Source organism: Sebastes fasciatus, chromosome 4 (assembly GCF_043250625.1).
Source record: "Sebastes fasciatus isolate fSebFas1 chromosome 4, fSebFas1.pri, whole genome shotgun sequence".
Lineage (NCBI taxonomy): Eukaryota > Metazoa > Chordata > Actinopteri > Perciformes > Sebastidae > Sebastes > Sebastes fasciatus.
Window position 1 is genome coordinate 30103590 of NC_133798.1, and position 23331 is coordinate 30126920.

Here is a 23331-nt window from a genome sequence, read left to right on the forward strand (position 1 = left end):
TTTATGACTTTTTTCGACAGTCATACTATAGTATGTCGAAAAAAGTCATGGTATAGGATGTTAAAAAAATATATGAAAAAGGCATAGTATAGTGTCAAAAAAAGTCATAAAAAAAACATAGTATGTTGAAAAAAATATATAAAAAAGTCGAACTGTAGTGTGTCGAAAAAAGTCATAGTATACAATGACTTTTTTCGACATACTATACTTTTACTTTTTTATGACATTTTTCAACATATCTGTGGGCCAATTTAGGAAGCTAGTAGGTGTTTCAAGTTATTTAATGTCATATGCACAAGAATTACACAGAAGCAGTCATCGGCATGTTAGATCTCAGGTTATTTAAAAAAAAAAAAAAAGGAAATCTAAGACAGAAAATAGTGCAAGTTAAGATTTGGCAATAAAATATAACATATAAAAGAAAAGTGGTAGACAGGTGCAGAATATTTGCAAATTAATAACGTGTAATGTAAACAGGTGTATGCGTAATGACAGTAAATATTTATATGTAAAAGAAAAGTGAGAGTCAAAGTGATGAGCTAAGGGGTTCAGTAGTCTTTTGGCCTGTTGGATGAAACTGTGCCTGAGCCTGGTGGTGTGGGACCGTCTGCCGGACAGCAACAGGCAGAACAGTTTGCGACTGGGTTGGTTATGGTCTCTGATAATCCTGTTGGCATTCTTCTCGCACTGCTGTCTTTGGCAGGTTGAATTTAAAATGCCGCAGGAAGTAAATGCTGTGCTTTTTATTGAGTAAGCGCAGGACTCCGGTGTCGACTGGGAAGTCATACAGGGTGATGGGGCAGATGGATCTGCGTTCTTTCTTAAATCCACAACCATCTCCACCAGGTCCCCACATCGTCAACCTCGCACCTGTACAAAAGAATCATAGGATAGCATTCCATAAACAATGTCAGAATAATGTCATTAAAAAATGTATGCATTGTATGTCGAAAAAGTCATAAAAAATTCATAAAAAGTTCATAGTATAGTCACTATACTATGACTTTTTTCTGACTTTTTTAGACACACTATACTTTAGTCATAATATAGTATGTTCAAAAAAGTCATAGTATAGTATGTCGAAAAAAGTCGAAAATGTCAGTCATAAAAGAGTTACAGTATAGTATGTCGAAAAAAAGTAAAAAAAGTCATATCATAGTATGTCGAAAAAAATCATAGTATAGTATGTTGACAAAAGTTATTAAAAAGTTACAGTATAGTATGTCGAAAAAGTAAAAAAAAAAAAAACTCAGTATAGTATGTCATAAAAAGTCACAGTATTATAAGTCTGAAAATGTCATGAAAAGTCATAAAAAAGGCACAATACAGTATTTTGAATGAAGTCAGTAGAGTTTGTCAAAAATGTGTATATATATATGAATGATATGAAATTGTTAAAAATACTACTAAAGAGACTGCCCTTTATTTTAAGGGGTCAGACAATAAAAAGTTGAAAACTCACTGATTTGTTGTGACAGACCTCTGCTCTCTTCCCTCCTTGTCTCAACAGGATGATTACGTTCTGGAGGTGAAACACTACCGCGCCCCCCAATGGCCGAATCCAGACAGTCCCATCAGCAACACCTTCGAGCTCCTCAACCTAGTGAAAGAGGAGAGCGCCGCCAAGGACGGCACAATTGTGGTCCACGATGAGTAAGACCTTCACTGAGTAGTCAACACGTACCATTTCATTAACAACACTTGAGGGTCTTTTTGGTCTGATATTGGTTCTGAAAGACAATATTTTACAGTAAAAATCAGGATATGTTTGATTTTTCTTTTTCCAGTGTGGGTGGAGTCACGGCAGGAACGTTCTGCGCTCTATCGTCTCTGACTCGTCAGCTGGAGGCAGAGGGTTCGGTCGACGTCTTCCAAGTGGCCAAGCTGACAAACCTCATGAGGCCAGGAACCTTCAGCGACATCGTAAGGCTGTTGTCTGTCTCACAACACGCTGGCGATAATTTAGTCTGTTACACTGCTTGTGTGTCTTACACTTAAGAGCATTTATGCTATATAGAATATTTGTAAAAGGAGATGTTTTCACAGGAATATAAAATAGTAGGGCTGTCAAAGTTAACGCCATAATGCAAATTAATTTTAACGCCACTCATCTCTTTAATGCATTAACGCAACTTGCGATGTTTAGGTTGCAGCGGGCGCAAAACCAAAATCATGGCCATTTTCAAAGGAGTCCCATGAATAAACGCGTTACCAGAGTAATACCGGGATCTGAAATACCTCTCAATATAACAATTGGTTACCTGTCGTCGTTTTCCAGGAGCAGTACCAGTTCCTGTACAAAGCCATGCTGAGTCTCATCGGGACGCAAGAAGACGAGAAAACCCTCCAGTCCTCCGACAACAACGGTACCATCGTGGTGGGAACCGCCAGCACCGCAGAGAGCCTTGAATCCCTGGTGTAACAAATAAAAAAACACAAAGAACTCTTGTTTAACTTTTACAAATGAGCAACAGCATTTCATCCTTCCTCTTCAATCACCAACAGAACTTCTCCCGATGCCAGACTCACGCTACAACTACTAAATTAAAATTGTTCAGGACTGTGTGGTAGTCTGAGGCTCGCACGTACCGAACGAGTTTCCTCTTAGCTGGATCTGGACTCCCTGTGGTTTTGTAATGTGTGCCTTTTTGTATTTTTCATCCTGTACTTCTAACTTTGATACAAGCTGTAGACTAACTGTCCAATGTTTTAACGCTGTACTGCCCTGAGACGTTCGACGCGACTAACAAACTTTTCCTAAACCTTTGTATTTATTGGCACTGAGCCAAATGGGGAAGAAAGGGAAAACTGCATCTTTTTACATCAAATGAGATATTTTGTTAGCTTGTCTTTTATAGAGCTCCTGCACTGAATTCCCTTCTGTAAATACCATCGCAACGGTAGCAGCAATGTGCTATTGAAGTCAAATATAAAATAAGGGCCTGGAATATTAAAAAATAATAATCTAATGTAAATAATATTATAGTAATCAACTCGATGGACCAAATTTCTATTTATACTTTTAGATTTTTATATTTTACCATTTTTAGTGCATTCAAATGTTATGGTTTGATTCTAATTGCTTAGTTGGAGAACATTAATGCTTTTATATTCTGGATTTTGTAACAGACTAAATGTGATGCATGGGGTACTGACATGTTTGTTTTTTAGCTGGACATGAAACACTGCCGGATTATTAGCTCGAGGATTAAATAAGTGAAAGAACACCAAAGAAAGAGCCTGTTGGAGTGTTTTGTTACTGTGTGCAGCACTACAACTACATTATAGCTACAGCGAAGACGCAGCAACACATTTTCACCATGAAAAAGACTCATGTTACTTAAGTCAGAGGGTCATAAAGACAGTTAGACATCAAACGGTTTGCTCAGAATCCTCAATACTGTCCCACTGACACATTATCGTCCACTCAGTAAAGTAATGGACTTTTAACGTGGCGGTAAGAAACATCTCTATGTCAGAAGTCATGTTTTTCTTTTACTCTACACCTGCCTCACAAAGTTCTTTCCTCGATCTTAAAATTCACCAAGAAGAGTTCGTACCGTATCGTCTTTTCTACATTCTTACTGTTACTAGTTATACTTCACGCTACTGAAATGGCTGGGTTTTGTGATGTATGTCTTGGATCAGGGCGAATGGATGTCTCATAGTCTCTAAGAAGGCTTAAAGCCACGCGCTAGAAACTAAAAAAGTTTGTAGTATATGTCATAAAAAGTCTTAAAAGTCATAGTATAGAGTCATGAAAAAAAGTCATAGTATATTATTTAATTTAAAAACAAACATAGTATATAAAGTTTTAGTATAGTATGTCATCAAAAAATCATAGTATAGTATGTCAAAATGTCATAAAACAATCATAAAAAGTCATATTATAGTATGTCCTAAAAAAGGTCAAAGTATACCATTAAAAAAGTCATAGTATAGCACGTCATAAAAATTCATAGTATAGTATGTTATAAAACGTTATAGAATAGTTATATAAAACTATGTCCGGAAAAGTCAAATAAAAAGTCATATGTCATAAAAAATCTTAAAAGTCTTAGTATATTATGTCATTAAAAAAATTCTGAGCAAACCAAATGACACCAAATTGTATTTTAAAGCCTCTGTCATGGTCAAGAACATGGATCATCCTCTGGGGAGCAGGAATGAGGTCAGGCCGTTAAATTTAATTTTAAATTTCTCAGGCTGCCCATTCAATGTTGTGTACAATATAGTTTTGTCCTACAGGGGGCAGAGCATCACCAAAATATTATGGTTTATCCTGTGGGGACCATGAATATCCACAGCAATTTTCATAATAATAATTTTGTTGATATTGCACATCACGCTATTTTCACAGATAAACAACCGTCTTCTACAAATTACATTTTCTTATATCTGGGATGATGCAATCAAACATTGGCTGAGAAAGCAGGTTACATTTACATTTTAGGCCTTTAGCTGATGTGTTTATTCAGATTTACTTACAGCAGCAGAATGAGCCTCAGCTCCTCGATCACAAGCCTCACAGACGACCAACGGGAAGGAGGTTGAAGGTCAGAGGTCACAACGGCGAGACAAAAGATGGCGCAGACACCCATGTGAGCCTGACAGGAGAGAGGTGTTAATGAAACAAACACAGCAATAGAGAAAATGAAGATGAGGTCTGATGAAAACCAAGTGCTGTCCGACCTGTGGATTATGTATTTTCCCTTTATGGAGTCATGCTTTAATCCCTGCACTGAACTGGTTATTCCAATTGATTTCCCTCGTGTTAATCCAGGCTAAGACTCTGCAAGAAATGCGCCTTTTCAGGACAGAAAATAGGTCAAGTGTCCCAGACGTCGTCTTGACCGGCCGCCGTATCCACACCTTCATTTGCATTTTTGACTTTTCATAATTACATGCCCAATTATCCCCTGCTTGGTGGCCTAGTTTGCATGGCTGCCTCCAAATTGAGTGGAAGCAAACAGGCCGATTGTCTTTTTGTCAGAGGAGCAGAGCTGGAGGCCGAGAAGACGTCAGAACAGGATCACAAATACTAAATCCAGAGTCAAGAAGTAAAACGCCACTTTAACATTTCTTTAACGCACTAATATTGAATTTCATATGAAACTAGAAAAACCTAATGAATCCTTTGGTACCAACCATGTCATACGAGCTTGGCGTGAAGGAGGCTAAATAACGCTCCAAACTTACATTCAATTTTGGCGGGGAAAAACTGTCATGGCCATTTTCAAAGGGGTCCCTTGACCACTGACCTCAAGATATGTGAATGAAAATGGGTTCTATGGGTACCCACGAGTCTCCCCTTTACAGACATGCCCACTTTATGATAATCACATGCAGTTTGGGGCAAGTCATAGTCAAGTCAGCACACTGACACACTGACAGCTGTTGTTGCCTGTTGGGCTGCAGTTTGCCATGTTTTCTATTTTCTATGCTAAATGCAGTACCTGTGAGGGTTTCTGGACAATATTTGTCATTGTTTTGTGTTGTTAATTGATTTACAATAATAAATACATACATACATTTGCATAAAGCAGCATATTTGCACACTCCCATGTTGATATTAAATACTTGACAAATCTCCCTTTAAGGTACATTTTAAACAGATACAAAAATGTGTGATTAATTTGCGATTAACTATCGACAATCATGCGATTAATCACGATGAAATATTTTAATCGATTCACAGCCCTAATCATAGCAAAATGCATTTTGAATGCCATGTATACTATTGTGTAGTTTAACTAGTATAGTTGTAATTTAATGTAAATGAATGTGAATTATAAATTAAGTGGAATAAGTGGAAATTAACAAGCAATAGAAATACTAAAGTAAAGTACCTCAGCACCGTAGTTAACTATTTCAGTACTCACAAAACTGCAGGGACTCGACGTACTTGAATGAAGTACCGACAGGAGCTTCAAAGAGGTTTAGAAATTAGTAAAAACATGAAGTAGGAAAAGCTTAAAGGTTCGGTTCACCCAAATACCATCTTAAAAAACAACAACATTCCACTTACCTGAGCTGGTATGCAGTCCTGCAGATTTTGGTTTCATTTGCAGATTTAAGATCTCCAATATCTCCTCGACCCTGATACTGTGGAGCTGAATAGAATTAGTTTTGTGGTGCATAAAGCGTAAAATAAGTTTACATTTGGAAATTGTTTTCCAAAACTGTAAAATTTATGGAGGCTGCAATGTGCCAACAGAAAATTTATAAATTAATAAATTTAAAAATAAACTACTATAAATGATTTAATTGCATTTGCAATTTTGCAAAACTGCCTCTTTTGTGGAGGAGGAAATTACTTTTTTCTCGTAAAGTTCTGACTTTATTCTCGTAATATTACGACTTTTCTCGTAGAGTTAGGATTATATTCTCGTAATATTACAAAAAAGATTTCTTGAAATAGTATGACTTTATTCTCATTAAATACCGACTTTTTTCTTGTAATATGACTTTATTCTCCAAATCTCCGATTTCTTTTCCCTCAGTGTGGCTCTAATACTCCGTCGTAATTAATACACTTAAATGTGAATAAAAAGAATGCAAAGATTATTACATTTGTGAATTATCAATGCTATGTTGTCTCTAAATAATGAAAGAAAAAGAAAAAAACGTAACAGTAGGATTTTTATTATGCAACCATTTTTTAATTTTTTTAAAGCAAAAATATTTTATCAAAACAAGCTTTGACAAACAAATCTGTTTTTTTTAAAATCATGAATGGCATAAATGTCAGCTGAAACATTAAAGACAAAAAAGAAAACATTTTCATGTTTGAGGTTCACCAGGTGGCCAATCAAACTAATACTCGAATCACAAACTCCGTAGTTTCACTTGAATTTGTAAAAATGTGTAACAGACTCTTTTTTATCATTCAGATCCAAACCTAAAAATCTACCAAAATATCAAACAACACGCTATTGTTTAAAACCCTCTGGAGGCCCATATATAAGCTGCATATCATACGGATATATTATTTTAAAAAATATATCTCAGGTACGTATAAAATAACTCTCTGGGTGTTTTTTTTTACCCAGTTAAAGCATGTAACAAACCGTTTACGAGGTGACCACATCCCCCCCCAAAAAATAAAATAAATATTGCTAAGGTGACAGACAATAAATACTCATCCATCTGGGAAGCTTTACACAGGCTCCACAAATATATAATTCACTCTAAAATAACATCTGAAATCAAACCGTCTTCCTCTGAGTTTGCCAGAAGCCGCTGTTACTGATCATGTTTCAGTTACAGAATCAAAATCATGAGTTAATAAATAATAGAGAATAGCTCGCGAGATTGGTTAAGGTTAGGCATTGACCTCGAATGGTTACGGTTACGATATGTCGTCAGGCAGCGAGTCTCACCAGAGTTTTGGCAAGTTTTAGTAATTTGGGGTTTACCTTCCAAACACAACCTAAATAATATTCTAAAGATAACAGATTTCCAGCGGTCACATTTATTGATTGTGTTGTATTCATTTATAATTTATTTAATTTATTATTTATTTATTTAAATTTAGTTCCTTGTTTTTACGTGAACGTAATCAGATAAAATTGTGACATTTTTTAATAAACTTCTCAGTGCTCTGGGCTAGCTTTCCATAGAAAATGTTACCAATTTAGCCCACAAGATATAACTAGTGAACTTTACTCTATAATATTCAAAGGTAATCGTGGCATTTGAAAGTGGTATAATGATAACAGCTACATAGTAGTTTGTAGGCTGACAAACAGCGTTAACGTTCGCTTCACAGACTGACAGGACAACAGCTAAAAGTTATCATTTTTGTAGCCGATATGTTTGACTCGACAAAAGCTGACGGCTCTCTCAATTTTCAAATTGCATTTTTGTTTTAAAAACGATTTAACCCTTCAGCCCTGCAAGATAAAAAGTTATTTTGTCTTTATTTATCATGACTTACAGTAAATCATTTGAAGCCGCTATGTTTAGTAAAACCTGGTGAAAACCTGGTGCTGTCATTATCACAGTGTAGTTCTAGATTATAAAATCACTATGGGGTTAAGAGTCAGGCATTTACAAATCCTCTACATCGGGTCAGCTAAATTAAATCATTATTTCTGAATAACAAGCTGGAGAAACAAAACTAAATCTCAAAATAAGTGGTGATCATTAGATACTGAACTGTTGCACTTTGAGTTGTTCATTTTAATGTTAAGTACCTTACAGATCAAATGTTTTAGCATTTGAGACTAATTACATTCCATACATGTTGAATAAGCTCACAAAAATATCAATTCCGACCCATAAAAATAAACGATTAACTCATGATCCTGTACAAATTGGCTGAAAATAATCATTACCAGCGGCTCTTAGCTTCATTAGTACTCCGAACAACACAGTGGACGATACATTTAATGATATTATATCCTGTGAATGGGAACTGTTAATCGTATTCTATGGTTTTGATGTTGGACTGGCTGATTTCCATGACGTGTTTGAAGAAATGTGTGAAGTGGGTTTGTAACTAAGGTGACGTTTATTGTTGAAGTTTATCACAGTTTGAAGGTAAGTGCAGTATTGAGCTGTATTTTTAATTAATACAGAAATCAGATGCCGTTTGAAATGTTGGAGGGAAAAAAAATAGTTAGAAAGGCGTCGTTTATGACGGCATGAAGGCTTAAATGTCTGACTCATCTGTAGCGTCGCTCTGACTGCATATTGAACATTTACCATAAAGTCTCCAAGAATAATCTCCAATCCCAAGCAGACCTGGTTTCTACAGTAGTTTTATCTGATTAGACAACGTTTGTGCTTTTTAATGCTTTGGATTTCTAAAGTCTAAAATAGTGTTGGATCAGTTGCGCTTTTACACATCTTCACAGAAGAACTTCTCTCTGAAAACAATCAACGGCAGTGAAACTATTTCAGTTTGCCACAGATGAGCGAATTTAGCCGACGGAATTAAGGTTGATATTAAACTGCAGATTACTGAATATGATCATCAGCTGCCTTTTCAGCTTTTTGACTTAAAACTTAGTTTTAAAACATCACCAAATCGTTATAAAATTGAATTTCAATTAGGATTGTCAAAGTTTACAGAATAATAACGCGTTTCATTTTAACACCATTCATTTTTTAACGCATTAACACAACTTGGGATTTTTAGGTTGTAGCGGGCTCAGTTTGAAGCTTCTCACTGGCATCATATGAAACTAGAAAAACCTGAAGAATCCATTGGTACGAAGGAGGTTAAATAACGCTCCAAACTTGCGCTAAATTTTGGCGAGGCAAAACGGTCATGGCCATTTTCAAAGGGATCCCCTTGACCTCTGACCTCAAGATATGTGAATAAAAAAGGGTTCTGTGGGTACCCACGAGTCTCCCCTTTACAGACATGCCCACTTTATGATAATCACATGCAGTTTGGGGCAAGTCATAGTCAAGTCAGTCAGTTTGCCATGTTATGATGTGAGCATAAAAAATATGCTCACATCATAACATGGCAAACCTTCCATGTTGATACGAGTATCAAATACTTGACAAATCTCCCTTTGAGGTCCATTTTAAACAGATGAATTAATTAATTTACGGTTAATCTCGATAAACTATGAACAACCATGCGATTAAGTGCCCTGAGTTTAACATAATAAAAACAACTTTTGGGGATTCAAACATTTGACCTGTTCTTTTTTCCTGATTTCAACCTTTTTCCCTTTTAACCTTTCACATATTTATTTGAAAAAACAAATAGATAACTAATATTTATTTTATCAGACCCTGGCAGATTTATTATTATTTTAAACACCGACAATCAGCAGGCAGGCGAGTCTGTCGGAAGATCCAGTTTGTATAAAGTTGGTGAAAAGGCAGCTGATGGCATGTGGATTTTATAAATGTTCTCTGGAGTTGTTGGATAGTATTTACAGTGATTACTGATCTGCTTTCTTTGGAGGCTCGGCTCTACTCCTGCAAGGTGCTCTTGGACATGAAGTAAAGTCCTTCCTCCTTCAGTCGGGCCAGCGCCGGCCTATAGATCTCCTTCGTCATGGGAAGCAAGAGTCCCTTCGTAGTGATTTCACCTGCAGAGAGAAAACGCACAGATTTAGGTTCAAACTTCAGCTCACTTCTTATTTTACTTAACTTAATTCCAGAGATATTGCTGACTGCTGTCACTGACCATCAAGGACCATTCGAGCAGCAATGGCTGCTGGGTATCCGACAGTCTTGGCCATGGCGGAGAAGCCACTGGGGTCGCCGTACACCGCCAGGCTAATGTGTTTGGTCTCCAGCTCGCCAGTTGGGTGGCGAAGCCCAATGTCGTTCCTCATGAGGATCATGTCTCGCTCACCCTTCTCTAACCACGGGAGGAAAGTCATCAGTAGTTTATGTACTAGTATTACATTTGGTACTTGTGTTATAATAAAATTTATGTAATAAAATGAGCTTGTGTCTCACCGTAGGAGAGTTTAGCTTCCAGATGTTTTGTCATAGCACCCAACACGCTGTCGGCGTGAAAAACTGACTCGTCGCTCAGCATCCCAAACCTGAACACACAGAGACACAACATAAAGACTTTTCCTCACAATAGAATAACCGTCACAAAGCTGTTTCAAAAGGTTTAAAAGAAAATTACTCTGCTTTAAACACCCCGGCAGCGTTGCAGCGGCAGCCCACACATCCTTGGCTAAATCTAAAGAGATGAGCAGTTGCTTTTTGTCGCTGCTTTGCTGGTGAATTGAATAAATGAACAACAAGTCATTCAATTTGAGCTGCAAGCGCGTTGGCTTTTTACTCTTTTAACTGCACAGATGGAATGTTTCCAACAGTTCACTTTTACCGTCGCAGGAATTTACGTTTCAATGCCACCGCGGCCCTCTTCCCTTCACCGCCAGCGGCAGCGGAACAATGACGGCACGGAGCCTTGGTCTGAAGAGACCTTTGGAAAAGTTGATTTAAATTGAAGAGTGTGCGCGCTACACCACTTCAGGAGTCCTCATTAAGGAGGGAAGTGACAAGTGTGCAGAAGAGGAGCAACCTCGGCCTTGTTGCCAGCCCGCCATCCACAGCACCAACACTATGTTTGAAGAGCAGCAGACGTCAGCGTTTGCCTCCTCTGCTCAGAGCCGAGAAGCACAGACAAATGGACATCCAAAGAGCTTGTTCAGCGGTGTTACGCAGGATTTGGTCCATGTCTTTGCACAAAATAACCAATTGCTCATCAGGCAGCGTTTTAGAGGAGCTGCTGAGATTTATGACTTTCAAAACACTCTCTGGCCTTACTAGGAACAGAAACACTTCACTCCAAATCCACTCAAATCCAAAAACTGTAACTACTAGGGCTGTCAAAGTTAAAGCGGTGATAACACGTTAACACAAATTTGTTTTAATGCCACTAATTTCTTTAACGCATCATCGCAACTTGCGATTTTTAGGTTGTAGGGGGCTCAGTTTTAAAGCTAGAGTGAAGATACTGGTATCATATGAAACTAGAAAACCTAAAGAATACCCATCAGTCTCCCCTTTACAGACATGCCCACTTTATCACCAATCCAGCGGGAGTCTCACCATCTCAGGGTGTCCATCGTGAAGTCGTCCTTTCCGATGCGTTCGTATACGGCTTCTTCAAAGGCATCGTGGGAGATAGAAGAGGACAATCCCATCTGCTTACAGAGGAGTGTTTTCTGTAGAGAGGAGAGGACAGATCACAGTTTCGCTTTTTACTGGAGGTCCTCCAAAACTACCACATTAAAACACTTTCAATCTCATGTGTTCCCTCCTCTTGGACCTAAAATGTCTCCTAAAGCTCCTGGGTCTGTCTCCTAGCTCCTAGTCTGTGTCCTAGTTCCTCTTTAGCCCCTAGTCTGTGTCCTAGCTCCTTTTTAGCTCTGTGTATATCTCCTAGCTCCCATTTAGCTCCTAGTCTGTCTCCTAAAGCTCCCTTTAAGCTCTTAGTCTGTCTCCTAGCTCCTCTTTAGCTCCTAGTCTGTCTCCTAAAGCTCCCTTTAAGCTCTTAGTCTGTCTCCTAGCTCCTCTTTAGCTCCTAGTCTGTCTCCTAAAGCTCCTTTAAGCTCCTAGTCTGTCTCCTAGCTCCTCTTTAGCTCCTAGTCTGTCTTTCAAAGCTCCTTTTAAGCTCCTAGTCTGTCTCCTAGCCTGTCTCCTAGTTCCTCTTTTGCTCCTAGACTGTTTCCTACACTGGGTCTTATCATCATCTCCTTAACTGTCTCCTAGCTCCTCTTTAGCCCCTAGTCTGTGTCCTAGAGCTCCTCCCTAGCTCCTAGCCTGTCTCCTAGCTCCTCTTTAGCTCCTACACTGGGTCTTATCATCATTGCCTTAACTGTCTCCTAGCTCCTCTTTAGCTCCTAGTCTGTGTCCGAGAGCTCCTCTGTAGCTACTAGCCTGTCTCCTAACTCTTCTTTAACTCCTAGTCTGTCTCCTAGCTCCTCTTTAGCTCCTACACTGGGTCTTATCATCATCGCCTTAACTGATTTCTGATAAACATATCCTGAACAAGCAGCTCTGTGTTTCTCTTTAATCTCCAAAGGGATAAAAGACGACAACCATTATCTGCTGTAAACTCTCATCGGTGTCAGAGAGCCTTGGCTCACTGCAGCCTTGATGTTGACAAGCAGCTATTGACAGTAATAGACTCTTCAGCAAACCCACTTCCACAGACGCTTCAAGTGGAAGAGCTGCAAAACAGCTTGTTTTTATAAAACTGAATGGCAGACAGGAGAAAGAAGCAGGAGGCACTGCTCAGAGGCTGCCTTTCAACCATCATCCCTTTTCTTTTTACACTGAATGGATCCTCAGCGGAGGCTCTTCTTACCCAGGAAACAGGAGCTGAAGTCGGCTGCAGCATGGGACAGGGCTCGCTGTTGATCAGACCCAGTTTGACAAACCCACTCATGGCCTTCGAGAAGCCCTGCGGGACAAAACAAGAATCACAAAGAACACATTTACAGGGACACAGGAGGCTAAATATGCTGGGAGCAATCAGGCTTAGGCAGAAGATAGAGGTGGAATGTAAAAAAGTACATTTACTTAAGCACAAATTTGAAGTACTTGCACGTTACTTAAGTATTTCCATTTTATGTGACTTAATACTTCTACTCCACTACATTTGTCTGACAGCTTTACTTTTCAGATTACAATCTTCTACAAATTTAGTGATTTAAAATTAAGATTTTTTTCTGATAAACTGAAGGATAAAGTGTTCCTTTATTCACCTCCTTCTGAAGCTAAATAAACTCTTTAAAAAGCCTCTTGGATCAGCTGGAAAATGCATCGTCACAGATAATATTAATCCAAAAATAGATCAGATATAATAGTAAAATACTAACAGTAAAGGGGACATTTTACTGTAACATCATACTTTTACTTTAAGTACATTAAGTCTATTTTGCTGATACATACTTTTACTTTATTGATGATTTGAACGCAGGACTTTTACCTGTAGTGGAGTATTTACAGTGTGATATTAGTATTTTTATTCCAGTAAAGGATCTGAAAACTTCTTCCACCTCTGGAAAATATGTTTTGTGTTTCTACTGTGCTGTGTACACTTGTCAAACGATTCAGAGATTAGTAACAATTTGAGCCAAACTTTGGACAAGCAGACAGCAAGCAGGTCAATTAAGTAAAGCTGGAACTTCTTATATAATAAAATTATGCCAAAATGAAGTGTGTGTGTGTGTGTGTGTGTGTAGTACCTTGTAGCGCAGTGTTCCTCTGATCAGTGTGTGTGCTGTCTGGATGCCGTAAACCTCGGCGTACTTGGTGCTGTCGCGGTTTGGAAATCCCTCCAGGTTGAAACCAGGAAAGAAATCCATCGGCTCGCTGGACTCCATCACAGAACCGCCAGGCAGGATGTTCACCACCTGGACAACACACACACACACACACACACACACACACACATACAGTTTCTCCTCTTGATTTAAATCACTGTAATTATAGGAAAAGATTTACAGAATATACATAATGTATAAATTCCTTTGAGGCCTCTGTACCTCGTTGTCTTGGAGGAATGTGGCGGAGCTGATGGTGTTGAGGAGGACCCCGTACGGACTCCAGCTGAACTTGTAGCGAAGAGGATTGTCTGAACATTCAGGAGCAGGAAGACCGCCGCAGAACGAGCTGTAGGACTCCACCTGAACAACACAATTATTCATATCGTCAATTCATTTCCTGTCAGTCAACTTTCTGATTAATCAACTTTGAAACTTCACTACAGTATTCTGTTCATCAATAACACCAATTTGTGATGCATAAGTTTTAAAAGAGGTCCAATCTCTGTACCCATCGGCTTCTGGTCTGACAACGGATAAACCTCTGAGGTCAAGGGGCTATATTTCTGGGGTTCAGGTGTAATCAGCGGATATCCAGGCCAAGACTTCCTCTTCCGTGCATCGCTCATTGTTTAAAATCCGATTATTAACTAGAGATGCATCACAAGTAGCCAGTTTACAAACTCGGCTCAAAAGCCGGACTGTTTACCTGCATTCAACCAAAGCCTGCTGGAACGGGATTGGTCAATATACTACTCCGACTACAAATGGAAACCAGAACGCTTCCAGTACCAAAATCTTGTCCCGTTGCCTACACATGAACACAGAATCTGTTTATAGAGATTAAAAGAGGTCTGACAGTCACCCGTTATAAGTCACTTTTAAACAGAGAATAGTTGTTGTGATTATATGAACAGTAATACTCTTTACATCATTCATTCATTTTTCTGTTTCTTAACTTATCATTTTGACACAAGTGTGTTCAGCCGCTTTGACAATTTGGGAACCAAACTCAGGTCGTAATTTTATGTTTAAATCACAGGTCAAAGGTCTTTTTCACGTTGTGTTGAACTTTTCTGATTCAGGAAGAACTCATGTCTGACTGTGTGACGTCATCTGTTTCTCGACTGAAACCTGTGTGAAATCAAGCAATGTGAACATGTGGCCTGTCAGTCTACATCTGGGAAATTGTTAGACATGAAGACATTTGAATGTCATCATAAATGTATTATATGTTCATTGCCATCTGGTTGGTATTTTGAAAGGCCTCAGAGTCCTTCACACTTGGCAAGTCTTATGTGAGGAGGCTCCGGGCGTCTGGAGGTAAAAGACAAGATGAGGACCTTGTAGATGTTCCTGACTCCAACAGTCTGAACCAAGAGTTAGACACAACATTGTTTTGCTTCCTCCAAGGTAGTGTGGTTATGTGATTATGTATGACGTGGGAGAAGGCGGGGTGTATCTTATGTTGCATATAGTGTTTGGTATGACTGTGTCTGTGTATGCTGTACCAAGATTTGTGTTGTATTAAACTTATACAGTGGAAACCGCTTATATTGATCAAAAAGTTTAGGACAGAATCATTCCTATACAAATGCTGTTTAAATAATTTGCTTATAAAATAATCTGCTTACAATGTTCATTTTGGGTTTTTCTATATGGTAATACAGTATTTTTCTTTTTTTTTTACTCTATTGATACTTTGCCTTGCGGCGTGCAGTATTTTGTCTGCGTTCCAACTTGCTTCCTGAGGCTGGTGCTGCGTTGAAATCATGACGGGAAACGAAATGCAGGAGCAAAACTTGATGTTCCTCGGGCTACCTTACAGAAAACGAATATGCACCGGGAAAACACCTGTGGTTGAAGCCGCCTTGGACAAGTGGATTGATAATGCCTGGTCACGTAAAGTGAAACTCTGACAATCCTCAACCGGCTCTGCGACACCGCAGCGCCGGCAACACATGTAGACGATCGACACCTGCCTCCGTCCATACCACTAACCGGCTGAGCGAGCGAGGAGCCCTAGCAAAGGGGCGCCGTTTGTATGCACGCACCGCGTGCGCTGCAGTGACACAAAGCCGGCTGAGAAACGGCAAAGCCTCGCCCCAAGCGGGCCCATTGGCGAGGGAAAAGGCAGAGGAATTCTCAGCGAGCCTGTAAATATCTAAGCTGTCCGTCTATTAATATAAATTACTTTATATTCATGTAATAAATATACAAATGTCGATGGTAATCTGCATGAGAAATAAAGACAAACAAAAAAATGTGGTTATAATAATCATCCGCACATAGTGATCAATCTGACCTGGACAGACGTGATCGCTATAAGCAGTTTCCACTGAATATTCAAGTAAGGACAATTCAATGTGTTCAAACTATTATTATCTCACGCACGCACGCACAGAGTGTGTGCAGACTCACTGTGCAGCCGTCGGCTTTGGCCTTGTCGATACACTCCATGGCGAGCATGTGATCGATGCCCGGGTCCAGTCCCATCTCATTCACAATGGTGATGCCCGCCTCCTCCGCACTGACACACAAAATCACACACATATATTACGTTTCAGTATCTCTTGATTCAAAGCACGGTAAATTACGCTTATGCTAAATTTTGCCGAGAAAAAACTGTCATGGCCATTTTCAAAGGGGTCCCTTGACCTCTGACCTCAAGAAATGTGAATGAAAATGGGTTCTATGGGTACCCACCAGTCTCCCCTTTACAGACATGCCCACTTTATGATGATCACATGCAGTTTGGGGCAAGTCATAGTCAAGTCAGCACACTGACACACTGACAGCTGTTGCCTGTTGGGCTGCAGTTTGCCATGTTATGATCTGAGCATTTTATTTATGCTAAATGCAGTACCTGTGAGGGTTTCTGGACAATATTTGTCATTGTTTTGTGTTGTTAATTGATTTCCGATAAGAAATATAAACATAATTTTGCATAAATCAGCATATTTGCCCACTCCCATGTTGAAAAGGGTATTAAATACTTGACAAATCTCCTTTTAAGGTACATTTTGAAAAGACAATGCGCGATTAATTGCGATTAAATGTGGAAAATCATGCGATTAAGTATTTTAATCGATTGACAGCCCTCGTGTTAATGTATCCTGTTTAATCGTTTGTGTGTTGAGTACATCACCTGCTCTGCAGCTCCTTCATGGCAGGACTCAGGTAGCTGGCTGTCACCATGTTTACCTTCCTCTTGATGCAGTGTTTGGCGATGAGCGGGTGAAGCGCGTACGGCACCATGCTGAGGAGCAGAGGAGGAGGAGGAGGAGAGGTCAGGACAGATGGCTGATGAATATATCTCAGACTGATGAAAACTGGGCCCTGTCTGGTCATGTAGAGCTGAGCCTGACAAGCTGAGCCTAAGATGTCCACACAACTCCATTTTTCATCTATCTATTTCTTCAAACCCTGCCTCCTTTTGGGGGCGTGGCCAAAATAAGTTTTAAGGCGACTTTAGAGAACCTAACAATAAAAGGACATCTCAAAATGACCTAAAATATTTCAAGTTTACTTTAGTAAAATAAATGACATCCATCCACATGTTAAACAGTTTGTATGACTGCCTGTAACAAAATATCCTGTTGTACAGCGCTACTGTACCTGATGACCACGTCATGATCTTTGACCAGAGAGTCCAGGTGTCCTTCCTGGCTGCTGATATCCAGCATGACGGGGATGGTGTTGGGATATTTGGCTGCCAGCTCCTCTGCCTGCCTCAGTAGCGCCGACGCTGACATTAACAAAACACAGGAAACACAATCAGTAGAATGTCATATAAGCACGGGGCTCTGAAAAAGTTTCTTCTGGGATTAACTATTGGATTGACAGGTTGCCTGAAATTATTATTACAGTCAATCAGTTATGTATATCTTTAGTTCATAAAAAGGAGACTTGTATCTACTGAAGTCCTGCTAATAGCTCTGTGATGTTTTAGTAGCCATTACAGAACAAACAACACACTGATGATTCAGACATTCTAATGGTGTGTTCACACCAAGAGCGACGCAAATTCTTCCTTTACAAGGACCAAACAAAAAGATCTACGGCGTTTAAACGATCACTTGTGATCATGTGACTAAAATTGCACACCCGACAGACCTGGAACTCGTGTTATTTGAAATATGTAACGACATAACCTATCACCTTTATGGCCTTTCAGAGTCCGTAAGACAAACTCACCCACAGTGACCTGGGTCTTCTCGTCGCGAGTCAAATACTCGACTATGGGTCCGGAGACGTATCCTGAACCCAGCAGCAGGACGCGCTTCATCCCAGACTTCTTCATGATCTGAGCCTTCTCCCTGAAGCACATTAGACACACTGACTTAAACCCACGTCAGAAAAATTTCAAGCTTCAATAAATCATAAGCAGTTGAGTAACTCAAGTTTTTATGGCTGAGCGGAAAACAATAATCTACTCAACTTTGACTCTCTACACATTTTGCTTTACGACTGAAAAGCTACTAAAGCTGCATTATTTTGAGATCTGCTAAATTCAATTTAAAGTTTATTTTGCCATTTTTTCTGAATGTACAACTTTGGACTATAAAGAAATATACAACATGGAAATGTATTTCTGTCCTTTATTTAATTTGAGTAAAGTTACTTCATGGACAAAGTGCTGTCCTGCACATTATCTCAGTGGAAAAGCATATATATATATATATATATATATATATATATATATATATAAATAAAAGGGAGAAAGCTGGTGCAATAAAGAATCCCTGAAATACAATTAAGTTGCACAACAGAGAAAAAGAAAATAAAGAAATTGTGCATGGATAGCATATTCACCTGCTCTGTACAAACATTATTAAAACACTATTTAAAATGAATCTTATTTAAAAAAAAATAAAAACATTTATTTGTAATATTGTTTAAATATTGCATCAATTAATTTGTATAGTTTTAAATTTCTCTAAAACGTTTAAAGTTCCTTGAAAGAATCAGTGAAAAAACAGGAGTGATATTATTTAAAATGTGTTTAAATTTCACACATATGCCTTAGTTTTTTTAATAAATTAGCTAATATTTTCCTGTGCAGATCTCAGATCGATGTATAACCTCATGGTTGTAACAATGCAATGTGTACAAAGTCAAAGTGGCAGTGAGTGAGTGCTTTTCTGATCAAACTAAATCATACAAGATCAATGTGACTGATGAGGAGCATGAAAAGGGGGGGGGGGGGGGTCATCCAATAAATTAAATTAAATTAAATTAAAAAATAAAATTATGTGGTGTTGTTTTGTTTTTTAAATTAGTTTTTTGTTTTTTAAATAAAATCAGACAACTATGCATCAATATCAGGGCTGGGTTTGCGCTTTAAAAAAACCCCACATGTAATGTCCCAAAACCACATATGCCTGAATGTGAATATATATCTCATCATAAGATGATGTTTCACATGTGATGTCTTACATGTCATATGGGAAATATCTGAAAATCACATTTGGCTATAAGTGAATTTTTACATGTGATTTTTTTTTTTTTTTCGTGTGGTATAAATTCATATCAAGTATTAACAATATGAATTAGAATTACTTTTGTTAAAAATGTACCTGTTAGTAATAATTCATATTAAATTAAAAGTCAACAATAAATATAAAGTTAGTGGTAAAAATAATATTTGATTTATTTTTGCCCTTCCAAAGTACGCACTGTTGCATGCAGTATGCATACAATTGGGACATACTACTTCGTCATAACATTGCACCTTGAACTTTGACTCTCTTACTCATATATCCGCTGCACAGAGGATTGTGGGTCGGGATAGCCAGAAAAGCATGCTGGCCTGCATACTGCAAAATGTGATGTAGTAGACATCCTGGTACTTTTGGCATACTGCATTTGACATGCTATGTATTGGGACTAGGGCTGTCAAAGTTAACGTGACAATAACGCGTTAATGCAAATTTGTTTTAATGACACTAATTTCTTTAACGCATTTAAGCAACTTGAGATTTTTAGGTTGTTGAGGACTCTGTTTTACAGCTAGAGTGAAGATAGCTTGTTGCAAAAGAGGTCAGATAACGCTCCAAATTTACGCCAAATTTTGGCGAAGAAAAACTGTCATGGCCATTTTCAAAAGAGATCCCGTGACCTCTGATCTCAAGATATGTGAATGAAAATGGGTTCTATGGGTACCCACGAGTCTCCCCTTCACAGACATGCCCACTTTATGATAATCACATGCAGTTTGGGGCAAGTCATAGTCAAGTCAGCACACTGACACACTGACAGCTGTTGTTGTCTGTTGGGCTGCAGTTTGCCATGTTATGATTTGAGCATATTTTTTATGTTAAATGCAGTACCTGTGAGGGTTTCTGGACAATATCTGTCATTGTTTTGTGTTGTTAATGGTTTTCCAGTAATAAATACATACATACATACATACATTAGCATAAAGCAGCATATTTGCCCACTCCCATGTTGATAAGAGTAATAAATACTTGACAAATCTCCCTTTAAGGTACATTTTGAACAGATAAAAAAAAAATTGCAATTAATTTGCAGTTAATCGCGATTAACTAGGGAAAATCATGCGATTAATCGTGATTAAATATTTTAATCGATTGACAGCCCTAATTGGGACATATAAAATCTTTTCCTTTCACACTAAATATTATGGGAGTATTGGTGTTGGAAGGCATATATAGTTTAATACTGATCACATATTGTAACCACAGTGTGAATGAAAGCCATGTGAGTTCACTGAACCAGGAAGCATCAGCTCTCAGGCCTTTTAATTAAACCGAGAGGCCTTCTCCAAACACCTGGCTTCAGTTAAGAAGTCTGTGACATGCTGGATTATCTTAACACCATAACAACAATAACATCATAATGGTGGCATCACCCCGAGTGACCTGTGGCATTAATATCACCACCACCAACTGCCTCAACCCCCCCCCAGTCAGACCCCTGGACTCATTAGCTTTGGTCTAATTGGACGCGACATTGCACTCATGCACGAGTCGCAGCGGGACTGGCTGAAGTTCCGACCGGCGGTCTGCCCGCCGCCGAGTCCCGTCCTCTTAATTAAAAAAGAAAAGAGAGCCGTTCCCTCAGGAGGATTTCTCCCTCAGTTTACATATCTTAAGGAGCCAAACTCAATCAAAAGGATTAAGAATCGGAGGCATGGCTTGTCTGGAAAAATGATACTTAAGATCAAAATTAGGAAGAAAACTCATCAAGTCTTAGAGGTGGCCTAAATATGAGCAAGCAGAACTCTTCTGTGTGAAAAAACACTTGAGTCTCAAGACAAGGCTGAAATCTGTTTATGGAGTCACTGAAGAGTAAATCTGCACTGAGCCTGAATGTTAATAATCTGAAGAAACAAACAGTATTAAGGGTCATGGAGTCAGAGTAGATTTCACAAGCTCATTAAAATGTTTTTAACAGCAACATTGACTGAATCTGCAGATAAGCAGCGAGGTAGAAGAAGCTCAATGTGTAATCAATGGAGAAAGCAGATTAAGAAAAAATAAATATTAATAAGGTATGAATGTAAAGGAGGATTTCAAGTAAATGATAAACATGCAGATGAATCATTTATTTTCTGTCAGAAGTCAGAGGAGAAGATGGGTTTCAATCTTGTGCATCCAGGACTAGTTTAGGCGAAAAACTGCAAGCCTAGCTCCTTAAAAAGTAAAAAGAAAACAGTGCCACTAACCAGAATGATAGCCATCTGGAAAGAGCTAATTAAAACAATAAAACGGTCTGCTTGAGAGCAGTTTTCTAAATTTGTTTTTTTAATTGATTCCCCAAACCCCAAAACACAAACTCGTTTTTGCTAATGAGACATAACATTTGTTATTTGGAGGGCTAACGAAGCTAAAGAAATAACAATAACGGCGTACAGCCGTGCTAGCAGCTCTGTGAGGTTATGCTTCGGCACGTTAGGTAGATGCTAATCAGCATGCTAATGTTAATAATGCTGACGTTAATATGTTGATGTTTAACAGGTATTTTTTACCATGTTCCCCATCTTAGTATTGTAATATTTTCATTGTTTAACACAGGCCATTTCGGTAGAGACAGTAAATATATCACAATAGAATGGAAATAATGTTGTTTTAGTTTTGTATGGGACGTTATAGGTGGACGTTTTACTGGCGTCCGGTAGTCACTTTCAGTCCAAAATGGCAGAAGCGTAGCTCTGCTGCCGGGCGCTGACATTGCAATGGAGCAAACAATTGACTTTCACTTTTTAGCAATATACGTTCTTTGCTAACGGTACAAGAGAGCTTAGAAATTGTGGTAAGGTGGATTTTTGTTCTCTTTTAACGGAGAGAAGCTAGCAGTTTCCCTCCACTTCCAGTCTTTGTGCTAAGCTAGGCTAAACAACTCTAGGATCAATCTCTGTACTGAATGCAAACACTGATGTTCATCTTCTCATCTGACTCTGGTGAAACTTAAAAATTGAAAACTTAAATTAGTAAAATTAAACTAGATGAACAAGACAGACTGATGCGACAGAAGCGGTGACGGCGTTTTTTTGTGTATAAAGTGAGAAGAAAAGATGTTTCTACCCCTCCATACCCAAAGGTCCAGCGGCTGACGTTGGCTAGCAGCTATTAGCACGCTAGCCATGCAAGGTGTTAATGCGGAGGCAGGTTGGCAGAGCACACACCGGAGGGCAGCACTGTGCAAGAACAACCACAAGGTGACTGTTAGTCGCTACAAGGCCAGCTTACAGCACTAGCGGCTGGCTGGAGGACACTAAAACATCACAAACAGCAACGCTAAAGAAGGTGAGTTAGAGAGGGAAAACAGCAAAAACAGGAGACTACAAAGCACAAACATTACTTAGCTTTTAGTAAGCTGCTGTTAACTGTACTGATAAAACACTACGGTTTAGAGAGTTAGCGCAGGTGAGCTACATTAGAACATTTTAAATGTTACCTGTCTCGTAATCTTTACACATTTCATCCACAGATTGGTTGCATTAATGGAACAGGCGTGTGCCAAGGTAATTTGACATTTTTAAGAATAATTCAAATGAGAAATACGCTGAAATACAGAATGATCCCCAAACACAAAGAAACACATGTTACACATTCCACAAAACCTACATTTTAAAAACATACACCAAATACAGCCCTTAAAGGGACAATTTGCCCCCTTTTTATTTGGATGTCCAACCAGTGTTGATGGTAAATGTAAATGGTAAAAGTCGATTGAACCAATCAATTCCTCAGTGCGTGCATTTATACTGTTTATACTAAGAAATACTCTTATTTAATTCTAATTTATACCACTCTGACATTTTTATTTAACACAATTAATAGAACCCACTTCTCAGCATTTTGTATTTACTTATAAGCCTTTTGTATTTACATATTTGCACTGTGGTTATTTAATAATAATAATAATATATTAGATTTATATAGCGCTTTTTAGTGATCTCAAAGACGCTTTAACATAGTCGGGGGGGGAAACGGTGTGAGACAGACAGGAGACGAACGACAAAAAGCGACATACACAGGCACAATCACATACATACACACGGACTGATGGGTAGGGGGAGGGAGGGGGCTACGGGTAA

The 23331-nt window shown here is 38.7% G+C and overlaps 2 protein-coding genes and 1 long non-coding RNA gene across 7 annotated transcripts in view; 1 reads left to right on the forward strand and 2 right to left on the reverse strand.

The window, feature by feature from the left end:
* Positions 1-3236, forward strand: part of ptprz1a (protein tyrosine phosphatase receptor type Z1a) — a 92069-nt gene extending 88833 nt beyond the window's left edge. For all 4 annotated transcript variants that reach the window (XM_074633516.1, XM_074633517.1, XM_074633518.1 and 1 more), the window contains 3 exons: positions 1511-1653; positions 1788-1923; positions 2279-3236. In XM_074633516.1, the coding sequence (XP_074489617.1) occupies positions 1511-1653; positions 1788-1923; positions 2279-2422 (423 nt within the window). In that variant the 3' untranslated portion in view covers positions 2423-3236. The remainder of the gene's footprint in view (positions 1-1510; positions 1654-1787; positions 1924-2278) is intronic.
* On the reverse strand, positions 266-2397 carry LOC141766564 (uncharacterized). Its single transcript, XR_012593654.1, has 3 exons — positions 2262-2397; positions 1463-1600; positions 266-870 (listed from the first exon to the last, which is right to left on the reverse strand). It is a non-coding gene; the product is annotated as an uncharacterized LOC141766564 (long non-coding RNA).
* A 3479-nt stretch (positions 3237-6715) lies between the features above and the next one.
* Positions 6716-23331, reverse strand: part of aass (aminoadipate-semialdehyde synthase) — a 34099-nt gene continuing 17483 nt past the window's right edge. For both annotated transcript variants that reach the window (XM_074633528.1, XM_074633529.1), the window contains exons 14-24: positions 17964-18085; positions 17385-17514; positions 16915-17025; positions 16188-16296; positions 13989-14129; positions 13689-13856; positions 12806-12901; positions 11545-11660; positions 10435-10523; positions 10157-10333; positions 6716-10058 (exon numbers count right to left, since the gene is read on the reverse strand). In XM_074633528.1, the coding sequence (XP_074489629.1) occupies positions 9940-10058; positions 10157-10333; positions 10435-10523; positions 11545-11660; positions 12806-12901; positions 13689-13856; positions 13989-14129; positions 16188-16296; positions 16915-17025; positions 17385-17514; positions 17964-18085 (1378 nt within the window). In that variant the 3' untranslated portion in view covers positions 6716-9939. The remainder of the gene's footprint in view (positions 10059-10156; positions 10334-10434; positions 10524-11544; positions 11661-12805; positions 12902-13688; positions 13857-13988; positions 14130-16187; positions 16297-16914; positions 17026-17384; positions 17515-17963; positions 18086-23331) is intronic.